At 34.5% G+C, this 18,097-nt stretch overlaps 2 protein-coding genes across 4 annotated transcripts; both read right to left on the bottom strand.

Moving 5' to 3' along the window:
- Positions 1-987: 987 nt before the first annotated feature.
- RPD1 (Ubiquitin carboxyl-terminal hydrolase family protein) lies at positions 988-5,425 on the bottom strand. Of its 2 annotated transcripts, XM_007038563.3 has the most exons (3): positions 3,564-5,425; positions 3,399-3,457; positions 988-1,307 (listed from the first exon to the last, which is right to left on the bottom strand). In XM_007038563.3, the coding sequence occupies exon 1, from the start codon at positions 5,264-5,266 to the stop codon at positions 3,842-3,844; it is 1,425 nt and encodes a 474-aa protein (XP_007038625.3). In that variant the 5' UTR covers positions 5,267-5,425; the 3' UTR covers positions 988-1,307; positions 3,399-3,457; positions 3,564-3,841. The 2 variants fall into 2 exon arrangements, with proteins under 2 accessions (XP_007038625.3, XP_017972985.2); XM_018117496.2 differs by having other exon boundaries at positions 3,399-5,425.
- A 647-nt stretch (positions 5,426-6,072) lies between these two features.
- LOC18605518 (homeobox-leucine zipper protein ANTHOCYANINLESS 2-like) lies at positions 6,073-12,095 on the bottom strand. Of its 2 annotated transcripts, XM_018117405.2 has the most exons (9): positions 11,198-12,087; positions 10,821-11,035; positions 10,580-10,697; positions 9,819-10,481; positions 9,365-9,466; positions 9,080-9,292; positions 7,583-7,757; positions 7,130-7,497; positions 6,073-7,016 (listed from the first exon to the last, which is right to left on the bottom strand). In XM_018117405.2, exons 1-9 carry the CDS (start codon positions 11,381-11,383, stop codon positions 6,621-6,623), a joined length of 2,436 nt encoding a protein of 811 aa, XP_017972894.2. In that variant the 5' UTR covers positions 11,384-12,087; the 3' UTR covers positions 6,073-6,620. The 2 variants fall into 2 exon arrangements, with proteins under 2 accessions (XP_017972894.2, XP_088660825.1); XM_088804699.1 differs by having other exon boundaries at positions 9,080-9,466; positions 11,198-12,095.
- Positions 12,096-18,097: the final 6,002 nt, after the last annotated feature.

Here is an 18,097-nt window from a genome sequence, read left to right as displayed (position 1 = left end):
AGTACTAACTGCAGTGCAGCCATTGCCCCACCTAGCCTTAAAAGGTCGGAAAGCGCGTGCGATCTCGAGTCTGCCGAAAGAGAAATTACCTCATACTTCGCGGACCACGGTAACCAGGATTGCAGATACTGAGCATCATCGTGATGAAACCTAACAGACAGATCAGAACTTTAAATACCGGGGAGTAGCTGTACACGTGGGGCCACACACACTATGGATGATCTCCGACTTGATTGGTTGGATGAAGATCGGACGGCTGTCATGAATTGTTTCACGTGAAAAGCTGTAAGCAGATCGGACAGGAGATTAGTCTCGTCAAATTTACCCTCGGGATTAGGTCCGTTTGGTGGGGAATGTGGGCCGTTGATGGGTGGGAAAATGGCCAATTCGGCAGTTGGGAGATAAAAAGAAAAACACACACACACAAGTCCACCCGAAAAAGAACAAAATTACGACCCAACCCAAAAAATAAAAATTTCTCCTTTTTTTTTTTCTAATTAAAAAGAATTTCCAGGACAATTCTAATTAAATGAGCAGACGTGTTTGAAAACATGGAAGTTGGTTGTTGGGTCCTAATTCATGAAAATCAGTAATAATGAGATAAAGGGTAAAGGCATCACACATTTATTCAAAACAATGTCCGTACAATCGCTGTTGGATATATTAAATAGGCAGATTCAAATCAAAACTTTTAGAGGGGATTAAACCTGTTGACTTTAATTCTAAATTATGGGACATGCACTATGATTTTGATGAAACTGACAGTTAATTATCAAAGAGCTAAGAATGATAAGCACATATTTAGTTTATGTTGTTTAAGAATGCAGGTTCAAGATAATACCAAGTATAACCTAGTCCAAGCTAAAATGCCTTTTAGCTGGGGCAAATGACGATGCCAAGTTAGCTGTTAGTCCACGTTTTCTGTTTGATAACAAAAATGATTGGACTCGTTAAAATATCTAAGATTAGCATAAAGTTTTATCACGATTTCTTTTATAATCTTTCACTGTCATTGAATTATTAACAAAACTTTACAAAAGAATCAACAAATATACAAAGACAAGGTTCGATAATCAAACCACAGACTGACCATAAACGGTTTTAAACTAAAAGATTTATGCCTTGCGTAACAAAATTGCAAAGCAACAAGCTTTCAGCGTCCAATTGTTTACACTCACAACCTGCCAAGAATCATTTGTTGGGCAATGAAAAAACATACAGCTGATGACGCCTTCTACTTGTATTATGTTCACGACTCATATGGCAACCTTCTTCCAGGATTCCGGCAGACAGAATCTGGGATTCAACTGTTTACCAAGAAAACGAATTATTATCAAGTTAAGAATTGCAAATTGCTTCATCATAAATAGAAAAGAGAAAAATCAGACATGCAATGAGGACTTCTATGCTCATCAATTGGTATCCGTTGTTTTCAGTGGCTACAAGTGGAAATATGAATACTCCTCCAGATACACTTGGGTAGGTACAAAGCAATACTTGACTCATACGTTACGCACTGTAATTTACAATTTTGGATCTTTTTTGGTTTAGATTTTCAAACCAAACCAACCAACCTGGCCTATGGCTTTTATAGACAAGTCTCAGCTTCTGCTCCACGCATATGGCCTAACTTATTGCCCAAAAGCAATTTTAGTACAAAAAGCCACTTTATATTAAACTATAACTTATTGCCCTACAAATATCAACTCCATGTCTCGACATGGAAAGAATTTTCGGGAGTGGAAAACAAGATTTTTCTCCTTTTCATATTATTTGGCTGGAACAAAGGTGGGATGAAAAACAAAAAGTCTTTTCCTTCATCACAAGGATGCCATTTTCGGGTACCTAAGGGTACCCTACCCGACTACAAAGGATTCAGATTTGGGACAGGTTCAAGTATCACCCTTTAGATACCAAATACCTAAACTTGATTATGTTTAATATCCAAGTAATAGCAAACCTGTTTATTTAATTTTATATATATATATATATATATATATATATATATATATATTATTAATATAGGAAATCAAACTAGGGTGAGAAGGAAATTAACTCCAAGCATTTGCCACCTTAACGAACAAATGAATTTGAAATATATTGGCAAGTGAAGAATATTTATATGGTCTACCAGACTACCAACAATTGTCGAATTTTAATCAGTTTCTTTTAACCCAATTGGATGGTTAACACCACTGTCAATGCCATGCCATTAACACTGACACCAAGTGGATTCAGTGAAGGTCCCAACTTCTAACCCAATTTTTTTCTGCGTGTTCATCACATTATTTAATTGCTATATGACTTGCATATGGTTTTGGACTATTTTTCTTGCTACGATTTGCATATGGTTATGGGTATGCCATTTTAGAACCAACCCAAACAAATTTTAGCACACAAAATCCATAAGGTCTGCCTTCTGTTTATAACATGACAGCCAGATTAGTGTGATAAACAACTTCTAACCAGAAAGTATGAAAAATTTATATGATGCCTAACTAAAAGAAGGACTCCAGTCTGGTTAACCAGATAAGCAGACTCCTCAAAAATTCATTGCATATATGCCAAAAATGATAATAAGAAAACTTCAAGCCAGGGACTTTGATTATAATCTTGCATATTTATCTTCTTAAAACCCTGTCACACTAGACTCATCAAAGAACCTAAAATGATAACAGCTACTTGTAACAAAGTGCTAGTATTTGATTAGACCCTATTGCACATCTATATATGCCTTGAAAATAACCCGCTATTAAGGATTAGTCCCTACAAAATAAATGCTAGATTGGAAATTGTAAAAAATAAAAAATAAATTTAAAAAAAAAAGTCTACATACATTATCTTGGAACAGGGACAGCTATTTCTGGCCCAAGACCTGCCTAAAAGTCCCTACAAGAACCAATAAAGCTTTGCACTGAAAAGCAAAACACCCACCCACAAGCTACATCCCACCCAGTATTTTTCCTTTTTTTTTTTCTCTTCCTTCAAAACAAAAAGAAAAAAAACCTCTATACAGATATTTGAAAGGGAGAATAGAGCATCATAACACAGACGGGGGTAGGGGAAAAATAAAAAACAACTGCTGACTCTGAAGCTCTCAAACTCCTCTTGAGAAGCACTCCTGATAAATGATCTATTGTTTTTTATGAACAGCAATAAATAACCACATACAAAGGAAGATAAAAGTTTGAAAGATAACAGGTATGCAATCGTATAAACCAAAAATAGAAGGTTAATTCACCTCATCATGAGAGCAACAACAGAACATTAAACGGGAGAGGAATTGGAAAAATCAAATTATAAAAATAATCTACTCTCAACAGACTGCCTATACAAGCACATGAATCAACATGCGTGCATGTAATTTAACTTGTGAATATGAGAATTATTAGACTTACATGATTGCACAAGCAACGTCATGGAGCAAAACTTCTGGGAGCTTCTTATTTCCTTTTACCTGCTGAAATTTTTTGTCAATTTCTTTCTTCGGCGAGTAACACAGGCAAGAAGACATGGCAGTACAGATGGCTTCAATTCTAGTAGTCCATAAAAATTTAACCAACCTCAAATATGCTTCCACTTGGTTACATGTCCATCAAAGCCCCCAGTTATCCTTAAATACATACTTGTCTCATATAGATCTTCTCCAATAATCAAGTTCCGACATGAGGTGCTATTTCCACCTGACAAAATTCTCCAGAGCAGACATGGCAATCCTTAATACAAAATGTCTTCTGGTTGTTGAAGCTTAGTAAATGCAAAGTTGTCCTCCATTGTAATGTTCAGCTGGTTGTAAGTTCAATATTATCAAATTAAAAATGACTAGAACAAAAGTTGGTTATTATTCAGTTCCACAGGCATCCTTCTTTTGATCCATGGTTTCATCAAAATCCTCATCCTCATCTGTGTAATGACATTCAATATCAGAAACTAAATCTGAATCTGAACCATCCTTCCCCTCCCCATCTTGCCCAACTTTACCCTCAACCCCAAAATCTTCAAAATCATTCTCCACATAGTCTCGTCTAACACGCTCCACTTCATCACCTTCTCTATCTCTCTTAAAGCTAACCAATTCCTTATCCACTTTTGCCTTCCTAGGGCTTATCAAAACCAACTCGCCCAACTTCCTTCTTGCCAAATACAAATCATTAGGCTCAATTAACTCCCCTTTCCTATAAGCCTCCCTAAGAAACACCGTATGAAGCTTCCCATAATTCCCCCTTGTCGAAACATAAAATATCCCCTGATGCTGTAGCAAAAAATCCTTCAACTTCTTAGGCAAATTCATTGCCATCCTAAAATGCGCAATCCTCTCCAAGGTAATCTTCTTCTCCACAGTCAATGACAACAACTCATGAATAGTTGCTACTGCCCTCTTTTCCATCCTCTTCTGAGCTTCTATTGACCTCAAATCATAACCCGACACATCCTCGTAGGGCGACCAATATGGAACCCTTTGCCACTTCCAAACTGCAATCCTGTAATACTTACCTATCTTAAACCCGGGCGGAAAATTCACAATAAATGAGAACCTAATATCCTCAGCGTCAAATCCTTTTTCTCTATACTCTCTCTCCCTAACTGTCCCTATAGCACAGACAGCTAACTTAGGATCTCTTTCAACGATCTCAATGTACTTATTCCTAGTCTCTTTAGCATCGAACAATCTAAAAAATTGTGGATGGTTGAGAATTACCGAGTACTCGAAATCATCAGGCAACCCAAATTCTTTCCTCGCAATCCGAACGTGTTCCAGTCTTAACCGACCCGTATTCGACATCATAAGCAACTTCCTTAACCGGGTCACCGCATCAGGTATCTGGGCATTGAGTGCTTCTTTTTCTCGGTCAATTTGGAGAAGTGCCTTCCGGGTTAGCCTGCAATAAAGTATTCTCTGAACTGGGTGCTCATAGATTTCAAAAACGTGAGGGAATTTGAGGAGATAAGCGCCGGCTTCGTTTTGTTTGAAGCCGAGACCAAGGCGACGAGCGAGAGAGTCGAAGCGAGAGATGGGCAAGGTTTGGTTCGGTTGGGAAAGGATTAAAGATTGAAATTTGAGGACTTTTCGGGTCTTTTTCTCGACTTCCATGTAGTTGTCGTAACCGTGGTCGCGTACTCTTTGCTGTTTCTTAGGGATAGAAGTGGATTGAGACATGAGCTTTTGGGATGTGAAATTGTAAAAGAGGATTGAAGGGAGCGGTCTGAGAGGAGTAGGCGTTCTGGGTTTGAGGAGATTGGAAGTGTAAGTGAAGAAAACCAGCATCGTTTATGGATTAATGGGGGTTTAGGGTTTTGATTGGGAGTGGCAGAGATTTGAAACTTGTAAATACAACGGGGGTGTAACGGAAAAGAAGAGTTTGAAGCTGGAGCCGGGAACTTGGCGGACTATGTAGATTGTAGATGGCCAAGGCGCCTTGACGAACAGGCAAAAGGCATTATTTTATGGGGTCGGGCAGGTCCAAAAAAGGGTTGCTTGATTGTGGGCTAGCAAGGGAACCGAGCTAAAACCATCTGATTGTTAATAAACTCAAGGCCTAGGCCTTGGCCTAGTTTAAATATGGGTTTGTTTTGGGTCTACAGCCTGGTGAAAGGAAGATGTTCTATCTGTTTCCATGATAGCCCAAAGTGAAGTTGCTCGTTAAAAAATGTGAACCAGTGATAAGTTTTGCTCCCGGAGGGAATATTCCTAATTAATTAAACCTGCTGCTTTCATAATCTAAAAACAATTTCCTTAATTACAGTCAAATGGGATTGTTGTTTATGGAGTTTTTTGCACTCCAATGGGATAAAGCATAAATGATGATTTTTATCTGTGAATAATAGCTCCAGTCTATATAGATAATGAACCTACACCATATTGGTGCTATTGATTAGATTCAAAACGTTGATGTTTTGGCAATGATAAAAGTACCAGGATGGTTTTGCAAAAACATAGAAATATGTTTCAGAGAAACACCTGGAGGAATGCTACATTGTCTGTCCCCACGCCAATACACCATCCTAGACAGCAACCCTAAATTAAACGCAGCATGTGATCAGGGATGACACACCACATAAAACATACAGAGAAAAACCAACAAAAGCAGAGGTTGGGACCCTGTGTGTTAAGATTCCAAGGTCATATCATATGATAAAAATATTCAAACCAGCCTGTAAACAAGTAAAAGACAGCTGGGGCAAGATAGTGATTAAATTGAAAACACAAAAATCAAGACCAGTCTTGCAATGTCTATCTTTGTGTTTCTCTATAACTTGGACTAGATTAACAAAACAAAGTTTACCAACTGAGAATTTGAGAGTTGAGAATCTCACAGGTCGACCAAGTCAATGCCCGAACCACAATCCCCCTGTCCACCGTTCAGTATGATGCAAGTGCCATTCTGTTAAGATTCACGGTAGAACAAAATTTCTCCACGAGCGGTTCGTTCTTGACTTGAAACCTAATTTACCCAAACTACCATCTCAAGCTCCATTTCCTTTCCCATTCTATTATCTCATTATCTCCTATACTTTCCACAAATCTATCTTCTTCTTTTTTACTTTTTCCTTTCACAAAAGCACAAAAATATAAATATTAATTTACTATGCAGCCCCTTTCTCAGGCTCAGCGGCTCCAGCTATGTAACTGTAAGGGCAGCTTTGATTTTCTGAATTGTGCAGGAGATGAGATTGTTAACAGTTTCAACTGACTCCACTGTTAGCTTAGCCGTAGGAAGGCTATTCACCAAAATCTGAAATCCAACTGTAAGTAGGCATCCACCACTTATACTCCCATCAATGTCAGGTTTCACCATAGGTCCATTAGAGTTGCTTTGCCCACCATGATAACTAGGTGAAATACCAGGAAGAATTGCAAATCCTGATGGTAAGAGTGCCACATAAGCCGAATCACCACCATTCATCACCACACCAATTGATGATATGTCAACAGGTGCATAGACTACTAATGCACCAGAGGCATCACTCCATGTTTCTTGTAAAATTAGCATGTTGTTCTCATTTGCATTAATGGCCTGCAAGGTTGCATATAAAGGAACTATACATCTCAAACAAGGAGAATAGGAAAAAGGAGAAATGGATGAGAAAATCAGATGAAGTCTAATAAAAAAAAACAGTAATCACTTACACTGCCACGAAGGAGAGAGACACAGTTGCCATGTCCGGGGCCCTTGGCAATTTTGACCATCCCCTGCATTGGCCCACCATTGGACAAAATGTCCCACTGACTCCGCATCCGTTCATCTCGCAAGAAATCAAACAGCCTTTGCTGTGTTATGGGCATCCAAACAGAAGTAGCAGCACTCAAAACAACCCCAGCAGGCTCACCAGGATCATCTATATTCTTCCTGGTCATCACCCTTACATCTTCACCCACATTACCAACACTAAGCTTGTCCCACTTATGCACGCTTGAAGCACAAACTCCAGCACAGAAGTTATACGTCATGCGCTGTGCCAGCTTTAACATGTTTTTCCTCCCAGCCGGAGTTATTCCTGTGGCAAAGTACCATGTATAAGAAGAGGGACTCTTCCACATTTGTCAAAGAAGTGAAAGAATGACATAGCAGTAAAGAGAAACCTGTGTTTTCTTCACCCGGGATGTTGGGGGACATTAGTACAGCCAAGCAGTCACATTGCCTTTGGAGAGTGGCAAGCCACCTATGTGCACCAAAGCCAAAACCATAACTGAGTAATGGCCGCAAGAGATGGTGGACAGCACTGTCATCATATTCCGAGTGTTCAACCCATGTAACCTGCATTTAACGTTTTGTAAGCATGCCCGCTTGCAACAAATATCAAACTGATCATCATGAGTTCAAATAGAAGGCAGTCATAGATTTATGGAAAAACAAAGAAAGCATAAGATCTGTTGGCTCCATTCATCTCAAATTTTAAAAATGTTAATTTGGGAATTTTTTTTTTAAATCGATATCTGTCATGATACTAACTACTATGAAGCATAGAAAACTTTTACCGTCTCCTCCACTAGTTTGAAAGGAAAAGTTCCCCTAATAAGCATTATCTAGTTGGTGGTAAAAGGAAGGGAGATAGAAAGAAAGTACGTATGTATAACTCCCTTTAGACTCAAATCTAGGTTGGTAAATTTCACCAAACTATCATGTGTCAAAGTATAAGAATTTTTCTTGGGTCTTTCTTTTATAAGATTTTTCTTGTTATTTTGTTAAGAAAAATATCCATGAAACTTCAAAACACCGCTGCATGAAGTAGGGCAGAGACAAGATAGAAGAGGGAAAGAAATTAAGTCAAATATTGAGGAACAGTCCTGGTGAAATAGGACAAAATGTCAACACGATTAGAAAATAGAAGCATGAAACTTGAATAGACAATATCTGTCAAACTTTAAACTAAATTACAATGTAACATTATAAAAATAAACAGAGCGCCACATAACACGGGGTTCTAAAGATTACAAGATAACGACCGGATCCAAATCATATCACCTCATGGGCAATTAAAAAGGCATTAAGAGAGGAGAGATAGGAATAGAAACAAGAAAATATAATTTACAGAACAATGATTGACAATTCCAAGGATTTGCCTGCAGATAAAGGCTATGATTAAAGTACACTCAGAATTATATAGTATAGAACTGTGACTGTACCCTTGATTTGCTCATCTCAGCAAGTAGCAGTGGACTATTTAAGTGCAGACATAAGCAACCTTAGCTTTGAAACTGACGATTAAATGATTTAAAAAAGAAAGCATCTTCTTGAGCAAAAAATAATAAAAGCTTCAAACTCTTAGGTGAGATTTTACAATATCCTATCAGCTGCCCCATCAAAGAAAAGGGAAATTTGGTGAGTAATAAAAGGAGTATTAAATTCCGTAAAGCACAAGTCAAGGTGCATTGAGACTGGAAGTCCAAGTGCATATTATTTCACCTTCATGCAGTCACAACCAAACTCAGAAGTCGTAGTTATAACAACAACCTCATTAAATACCTATAAAATATCATATACATGCAATGCGAGCTCAATGAACTTACAAAATATCAAGTACACATTCATTTATAAAAAATTTAGAGAACAAAATAAGAATTTACATTAGTGATTACCTTGGAGTACTTATTGTCCATATCTTGGATAACACAGCCAGAAGGAAGTCTCCTGCAGTTTGGAAACATCTGTGCACTTGCAGCATCTTGGCTAGCATCAATAGAGACATCAACCACAGCCCACACACGCTCCGTATGCTGCTTGCAGAACCGAAGGAATCTCACTTGACGAACAGGAACCAAAGGTGAAAGCACTTGAAATTCAGCATCCATCTGCAAGGTATGATCTTCATAAGACCTAGCTAAGAAGCAAAAGAAATAAGGACAGATGGCAGAGAAACATACTACTTGCAATGTATTGTCTCTGGTTACACCTGTAGCACTGGATAGCACATCAATGGTTGCTACTCTTGAAATCATGCAGGGAAACATTTCTGCCCAACGGTTCTATACATAGAGTAGCAGCAAAAGAACCAGTCAAACAACAACTCTCAAACATTTTTATTCTTTCAGATTCAATCAGTAAAATCAGTGATGGGACCATTCACAGCAAGCACAAGCACCACCTCTACCAGAAGTGAAATTGATTTAACCAGAGCAATATATATCAAATGAAATCATGAAGGTGACATATAGATAGACAAACACTACTGATGATTATCTAGGGAGAAACAAAAATTTTTCCTCATAGAGTCTAAAAGGGGGGCACAAAAGGGCAAAACAGATAACCAAATCCTAACAGCAGATGGAAAGTTCAACACAACAGCAAAAGGCTGCAAGAAGTGAATGAGCGGCATACCGCATCCATTAGTGTCTCTACAAGAGCCAAGCCGCGGAGAAAAATCAGGCCAGTTTCCCTTGTAGCCTCAGTTGCATAGCCACTTGGTTTCATGCCAATGCAAGAGGAGAAAGTCCTCCTATACTCCTCGTGATTCAAGGTTTCCATCCCACCATCCAAGCCTTTGATCCAAAGGGGACTATCCATCTGCACCATCTTAATTAATTCATCCATAGCTGCCAAAGCAATATCTACAAGGGCTGACCTGTCATATGGCATTTCATTGGCCATAGTTTTCATTAAAGGCATCATAGCCCCATCAACAAAATCAAATCCCATTGGCAATGTAGTGCCTGCATTGTTCAAGCCACCAAAATCATTTCTTCCTACTGCAAGCTCCAAATTGGAGTTTAAGCCCTGGGAGGGAATAGGACTGGCTGAGGACGAGAGAGGCCTGCCCAAGAACTTGTTTGTTAAAGCACATATCCTATTTAATTCGTCTTTTAATCGAGCATTTTCAATCCTAAGTTGATGCTGTTCATAAGATATTTCACCGGGCACTGCTGGACCACCACAACTGTTGCATGTTGGGCTACTCATGGCCTGTTTCAACAAATCATTCTCGGCTCGAAGTTTATCATTTTCTTGTCTAAGGATGACATTTTCATGGCGTTCCAATTGGGTCTGGTTCAAACAACAAATCATATTATTACCAGTCTCGAACTCAAGTTTATACCTCAACCATCAAGATTAAAAAAGAGCAAAATAGATTATCAACTTACCTTCATTTGGGTTCTCCTGTTTTGAAACCAAAATTTTATTTGCTTGCTCTCTAAGGCTAGCCTCCTGCTGAGTTCCAGTCTTTGTTTTTCATCAGGGTGAGGACACTCCTTGAAGAAACTAGAGAACGCAAGCAATAAAAACAAGAAAATAAACTTCAATAAGCAAATCCATGAAAATCTTGATGACCAAATTACAAAATACAAAATTTAATATAATAAAATGAAAGATAAGCAACCATACGATTCAAGCTCTTGTATCTGATGTGGAGTGTGCCTATGGTACTTTTTCTTCTTAGGCCGTCCATCATCAGCAGCATCCTGATCATCACCGGATGCACCTTCAAAATTATCACTTCCAGACCTACTCTCGTATCCATCTTCCTTCATCCTCCCAACTAAACCCGGATCAAAGTTTTCCCCAATCAGCCCCATCTCACCATGAGCATCCATTCTTTTCTGCACCAAAAGTAAGCCCCCCATTAAATGACCCATCTTAAAAATAATAACAAACACACAGCCAAGATCAAAACAAAAAATATATATATAATAAAGTAGGTAATAAATTAATTAAAGGACAATGCAGAGGAGAGAGAGATAGAGAGTGAGACGAGGCAATACATAGGAGAGAGAGAGGGAAGGGGAGCTTTGCATAGATTTGGGAATATGTTGGGTGAGTAGAGGTGGCTCAACAATGGCACCACTTAGCATGTTGCTGGGTGGAACAATATCAGCCACAACAATCCTTGCACCCATACCACCACTGTCGCTGCTGCTACTAGTCTTGATCAAACCCCCAAAACTCATTAAAATAAGAGAATAAAATGAAAAAAAATATTTTTATCTAACTTCCTCTATTATTTCATTTCGTTTGTTTTTCTAGGTTTTTGGAAACGGTCACTATCACTTTCACAAGGTTGTGCTTCAATTTCGTTTCTCTTTCGTGTCCTCAAGTTTGACCTCACAAACAATACCCAGATTGAGCTAAATTCTAAAACCTTTTTAACAATTTCATTCGCAACAAAGACATAATGAAAAAAGCTGTCTCCTTGTCAACGCCCATGCATTGCATGACTCAAAACGCATCTCCCCTTCTCTAAGCCGACTCTTAATTTTCTTTCTCTAGAAAGTCAGTTTAAGAAAGAGAAAAACAGTGGAGAAAGAGGACAAGAAAGACCACTTTTTTATCTTAAAATCAAAGAGTTCACACCTTCTTTTATCTCTCTACCTAAGCCCGGCCTGCAAAAATCTCCGAAAACGCCACAGAAAGACTGACAAATATGAAAACCCTAATTTTCCATCAGCCCGATTGACCAATTCTTTGTCAGCATATTTGACAAAAAATGAAAAGGACCCCAAGAAAAAGTTAGAACCGTATATAAACACCAAAAGGGCACTCAAAAAGTTGGCATGGAAAAGAAAACCAAAACACCAAAAGGTAAAGCTTATCTCTTTCACATTCACACTATTCAAATATATGATAGTAATATACTCAACCAGAATCGAAGCACAAAAGGACCCAGTTGACCTCTTTCTCTCTCTCTTTCTCTCGCAATGCAAGCAAGAAACAGGCTGTAAGAAATAAATACACAAAAACAAAACCCAAAACCAGTACGGAAATTAAAATATATATACCTTTTTAAATTTTGACAGTAAGCAAAGGTCAGTGTTTTGGCGCAGAGAGGATGGATACAGGTCGCATCAGATCCTCTCTTTCTCTCTCTCTCTCTCTCTCTCTCTCTCTAACTGTTGGGATCTGTAGAACTTAGAAGAGTAAAAGGACAGAAAGTATATAATAAAATATTAAGCTATAGAATAAAAGAACCCAAAGAAGAAAATTAAACAATAGCAATGAGTTAGGAAGCTGTGAAGTAAGCTGACTTACAAGGAGAAAAGGTAGAGAAAATCAATGGTCAAACAGGTTAAAGTTTTTGTTTAATATCCAAAAGTCTCGATTTAATACAAAGAAAAACCCTCTTAAACCCTACTGAAGGCTCCAGGGATCTCTCTCACTTTTTTATTTTTTCTTCCAATGGCCTTTTACTTCTTCTTCCTCACCTCCTTCGCCTACCATGCACCAATCTTGCCTGAGGTAATAAAATAATATAAAGGGCAGGGGAGAGAAAATCAAGAGCTCAAAACAGTGTGGGACCCACTACCTTCCAAAACTGGGTTCGGGATGTCCGCCCTTTTCTCCCCCCACGCCTACGCCCGCGCGTGTGTCTTTTCGCGAGACTTGTCCTTTCTAGACCGCTTGGGATTCACTGTGTTCGTAATTCCCTAAACCCGCCTTCAACTTACAGTAGACATCCAACGCAAAGTCGACACGTACAAGACCGGAGGATACATTGGCCATTCTCTGGAAAACTTTTAGGGTCAATATAGTACTTTTCACGTTCTCTGCATGGGGACAGGGTCTAGATTCCTTAATCTAATTCTGCCGTGAGAGGAGGCCCCTGTTCAAACCCTAATTTAGACGCCAACTCTTCCCTTTCTTTTTTTTTCCTTTTTTTTTTTTTTTGATTTGCTTATGGTTGCTTTTAATTCCCCTTGAATATAAGAAAATCAGGGCAATTATTGGATGAACGTTCACTAAATCCATTCATCATTTGACAATGAATATGCTTTGCACCATCAGAATCACTTCCTTTCCTTGTAATAATTTCGCAATCCCAAATCCATAATCAATAGCTTTTGTATGCGTTTTTTATCCCATCATATCCTCAATAACCACAATTTTTAACGTTTAGAAATCCCAATTCAAGGCCTAACTTGTTTACGTAATGGTGACATGTATATTTGAGCCTGTCGCTCTGTTATTCTTTCAGCTACCAAAGGGAAAGTATAACATTGAACTTTTGAAGATGTCAGACGAGACCTGTGATGGTGAATCATTGACTTTAATTGTACTAAAGTAAGAAAACGTTAAAAAGGGTAAAGGAAGCACATAATTCCAATTTGAGATTATTGTAATTCCATGAGAATCAATAGCTAACATGTTTGATTTGAGAATATGCTCAGATGGAGTTTGGGAAGTTACCTTATGGCAAAAGTTTGGAGATTTGAGAGTTAGGAGCGAATATTTATCTTTAGGAATGATATATATTGATTGGGACATAATAAGTATGACATTCCCGAAATTGCATGTTTAAACGTTTATTTACAAGATTCTCAACAAATTATCAAATCACTGTATTTTAAATTTCACTCAATCACGAGTTTGAGCACATTTAATAGTACCAACAAACAAATTTTAAATCAATAACGAATACATGGTAATCTCACAAGCATTTTATTTTCTACTAAAACAATATTAGTATTTATGGAAACTTGCAAACTGATTTAAATTACAGTTTTATCACGTGCATGAAATATAAAATTTTCTCTGTTGTCATGTCTAAAATAAAAAAAAAAAAAACTCGTGCCTTTTTTTAAAAATAGTTGATATTCTATACATACTTGTCAATACTTAACAGTTAAGAGATACAACACATATTATACATTTAGGACAAAATACACAAAAAAGCCTCTAAATTATATAAAAAAAGTCAAATTAAGTCTTATTATTGTCCTATTCGGTTCTAAACCTTGATTTAGGGCTTTTGTTGAAAATTTAGTAAATAATTCAAAAAGATAAAATAATAATTATGATATGTTAGCATGTCACGTCAGCGTCACGCAGCATAAAATGACTAATAACATTTTGATTAAGTCAATCATTAGTCATATGAGTTTATTTAATTTAAAATAAAAGTATAATGACTTATTTGGTTAAAAATAGAGTATAAATGTTTGATTGAATATAATAAAAGTATAAGAGTTTATTATAATTTTCTTTAAATAGTTTAATGGCCATTTTAGATATTATAAAAAAAATTACAAAACACAAACAAAAACCAAGTCTTCATTATCATTTGATTCCATTCTTAACCTTGATTTAGGGTTTTTGTAGAAAATTTAGTAAATTATCTAATAAGAAAAATCATGGCAACTTTATTTTAGATCATTTAGATCCAAATTTTTCTAGATTTCTTTTATTGTTTTTTTGTTGTGTTTTTATTTTTTTAAGTAATGATTTTTTAAAATTTATTTCAATATTTTTGTAGAAACATTGGGCAATTTCATTGGAATCAAAATTTTTGCGATGTTTGATTTTGTATTCATGGTGGAACCATCGGTTTAGAACTAATTAATTAGTATTAGAGGTATCAAAAGGTGTATTTTGGAACCAAATTATACAAGACTGGTATTAGGTTTTCTTTGATAATTATAGTAAAATTTTGTTTTTAACGGCATTAATGGATAATGAAGGTAGGGATTTGTTTTTTTGTCTTTTTGGATAATTTACTAAATTTTTAACAAAACCCCTAAATCAAGGTTAAGAACGGAATCAAATGATAATGAAGACTTCATTTTTTTTTTTTTTGCATAATATCTAAAAAAACCTTTAAACTATTTAAGAAAATTTAAATAAACGTTTATATTTTTATTACATTCAATCAAATATTTATATGTACTTTTATTTTGAGACAAATAAGCCTTTACATTTTTATTTTAAGTCAAATAAGTCCTTTTAATTAATGATTAACTTAGTCAAAATACTATTTATCATTTTATATTGCATGACGTTAACGTATCATGTTAATATATAATAATTGATGATGACGCGACATATTGATAAATCATAATTGATCATGATGTGACATACTAATTTAGCATAATAATATGATCATGTAGTATTTTTTATCTTTCACATCAACACTATGCTAGTGCTATGTGACTTTAAAATAACAAAGTAACATTTTAATTAATGACAATTAATCAATCATCAGTCATAAGTATTTATTTGATCTAAAATAAAAATATAGAGATTTGATTGAATGTAATAAAATAATAAAGACTTATTTAATTTTTTTTAAATAATTTAAGGGCTTATTAAGCTTTATGTTTTTTTTCTCAAATTTCTCACCCAATTATTTTGGGACCCTTGGCAGGGAAAAAAAAAGAAAGATAAACACACCATTTTTAAGTGGTAAGTTTTATTACTATGTCATATACTACGTGATATTGATGTCATCAAAATGGCATGTCAACATGCTATGTAACAAATGACAAGGTGTAAATGTGTCAATTGTACTATTGATTAACAAAAGTTAGTTAACAATTAGTGAAAAACTTATTTGACTTAAAATAAAAGTTCATAGGCTTAATAAAATGTTTAATTAACTTTTTTGGTATAGTTCAGGGGCTCATTTTGATAATTAGCTTACATTTATTTGTCATTGTCGTTGCAAGTTTTGTTCACCTAAAATTGTTGGTGTATTTTCAAAACAAAAAGTTATATTTAAATGAAAAGTTATGTTTTTTTATAAGATAAGTTGTGACTATTGAAAAGTCACATACATCAATTGAACAATTATGTCACATGGTGTCACTATTTAATTATAAGTAGTTTTTCATATAAAAAGTAACGTCTCTAGGTAAAGTGACATATTAAATTTTTTTTTTAAATTCCAAGATTATGAAGCAATTAAAAAATAATACTACTCAAAATTTTGAGTATGAAAAGCTTTTTTTTCATATTGTAACTTAAAAGTTATATATTTATGGTACGAATGTTTATCTTTTCATAAAGTAATTATTGGAATATTACTTTTATTTAAAAATTCTATCTTGTAATATATAGAGATATTTTTAAGATATAAAGATATTTTAATAAAAAGGTTATGTCTTTAAATAAAAGACATTTATAAGTTTATATAAAAGACTTATTGTCAACCCTTTTGACACACTAAATAAACAAGACAAATGCAAAAAATCAATAATAAAAAGTGTTATGTTTCGAATAAAAATTTAAAAAATAAATATAAACACTTTGAGCTCCTATCATTTACAAAAAAAAGTCAAAATTCTTTATAATATACTTCTCGTAGAAATTAAGTTTTAAGGTTAAACAACTTTACAACTATCAAGCGTGTTTATCAATCTACTCTTGTAAATGCAAGGCAAAGTGAGACATTAGCTTTATTGTATTTTAAGATTATTCGTATAATTATCGTTTGCATACTTAGTTGTGGAGGTGAAATAAATCTTAAAATAATATTTCTTAAAAGCATGCTTTGAAGTCAATTTTACTGACTCTTTTTAAATTCCAACTAAACCTCATTTGTGCCAACCCATATAAGGTTGAAGCTGGTGTCTAACTCGTAGAAATGATAATTGTCATTGATGAGTACTAACAGAATGACATTATACTCCTAAAAATTGAAAAAGTTTAAGGATTAAAGCAGGAAGAGGAAGATGAGTTTATGTATTTGATTGTCATTTGAGTAAAGCTAATTTGTATTACCAAGTTAAAGAAACAAAAAGGCATCTATAAAAGGACAATAGTGATAACGCTTTAGCAATTTAAATTTAAACATTACAACGAAAAATATGAAGTTATAGATTGTGTAGTTCCAAATTTGCGTAGAGGAAAAAAAAATCAAATCGTTAATTTGTAAAGTATTATAAGTTATAAGTATCACAGATCTCATATCAATTAAACGATTGATGAGTTTTAAGTTTATAAATAAAGGTCTTTACTTGAAAGACATTTCTTTTAAATTGAAAATATAAACATGGGTGAGCAAATAGGTGGATTGTGTAATTTGATCCGTCATATCCAAGGACCAAATAAACAAAACATTTTTAGAAAACCGACTAAACATAAAAGAATACCAAATCGATCAAATATAGAATTTGTTTTGTCGGTTCGATTTTGGACCAATTGATCAAAATTTTATCTCATTTTTTCTTACAAATTACAATATTAAAATTTATAAACTTTATCCATAATTATAAAGTATAAAAATAATCTAAACATAAAAAAACATAAATTTGTTCATTTACTCACATAATTATGTATTTTTAACATAAATCATCAAATAAACATTTAAAATTCAACGTAACAAAAAGTCAAAGATAATAAAATTAATATCCACAATATAAAACTATAATATTATAATATTTTATATCAAAGTTTGTATAAATAATAACTAATTATAAACAATATGTTATAAAAACTAAGGTGATAACTAATAAAGTTATTAAGTGTAAACATATAAATAAAGTTTATTTTAAGTTATAGTAATATTTATGTATAAATTAAATATATGTATATATAAAAAATATATTACTTTATTATATGTATGAAATTAATGACACAACTTATGTGTTATAATGTTTTAATTTTTATATTAAAGTTTGTATAAATAAAAACTAATTATAAATAATATATTATAAAAACTAAGGTGATAACTAATAAAGTTATTAAGTGTAATTATATAAACAAAATCTATTATAAGTTATAGTAATACTTATGTATAAATTAAATATATGTATATATGAAATTAATGACACAACTTATATGTTATAATATTTTATATCAAAGTTTGTATAAATAATAACTAATTATAAATAATATGTTATAAAAACTAAGATGATAACTAATAAAGTTATTAAGTGTACTCATATAAATAA

Source organism: Theobroma cacao, chromosome 3 (assembly GCF_053813885.1).
Source record: "Theobroma cacao isolate CCN51 chromosome 3, ASM5381388v1, whole genome shotgun sequence".
Lineage (NCBI taxonomy): Eukaryota > Viridiplantae > Streptophyta > Magnoliopsida > Malvales > Malvaceae > Theobroma > Theobroma cacao.
This window is presented reverse-complemented; position numbering and strand designations above follow the sequence as displayed.

Bases quoted from the DNA above. Each gene is read 5' to 3' on its own strand.
- RPD1 (XM_018117496.2), bottom strand. From the start codon at position 5,266: ATGCTGGTTTTCTTCACTTACACTTCCAATCTCCTCAAACCCAGAACG.
- LOC18605518 (XM_088804699.1), bottom strand. From the start codon at position 11,383: ATGAGTTTTGGGGGTTTGATCAAGACTAGTAGCAGCAGCGACAGTGGT. The intron at 10,698-10,820 runs GTATGGTTGCTT...TGCGTTCTCTAG, and splicing joins CAGATACAAGAGCTTGAATC to TTTCTTCAAGGAGTGTCCTC. The intron at 7,498-7,582 runs GTTTCTCTTTAC...ACTTTGCCACAG, and splicing joins CCCGGGTGAAGAAAACACAG to GAATAACTCCGGCTGGGAGG.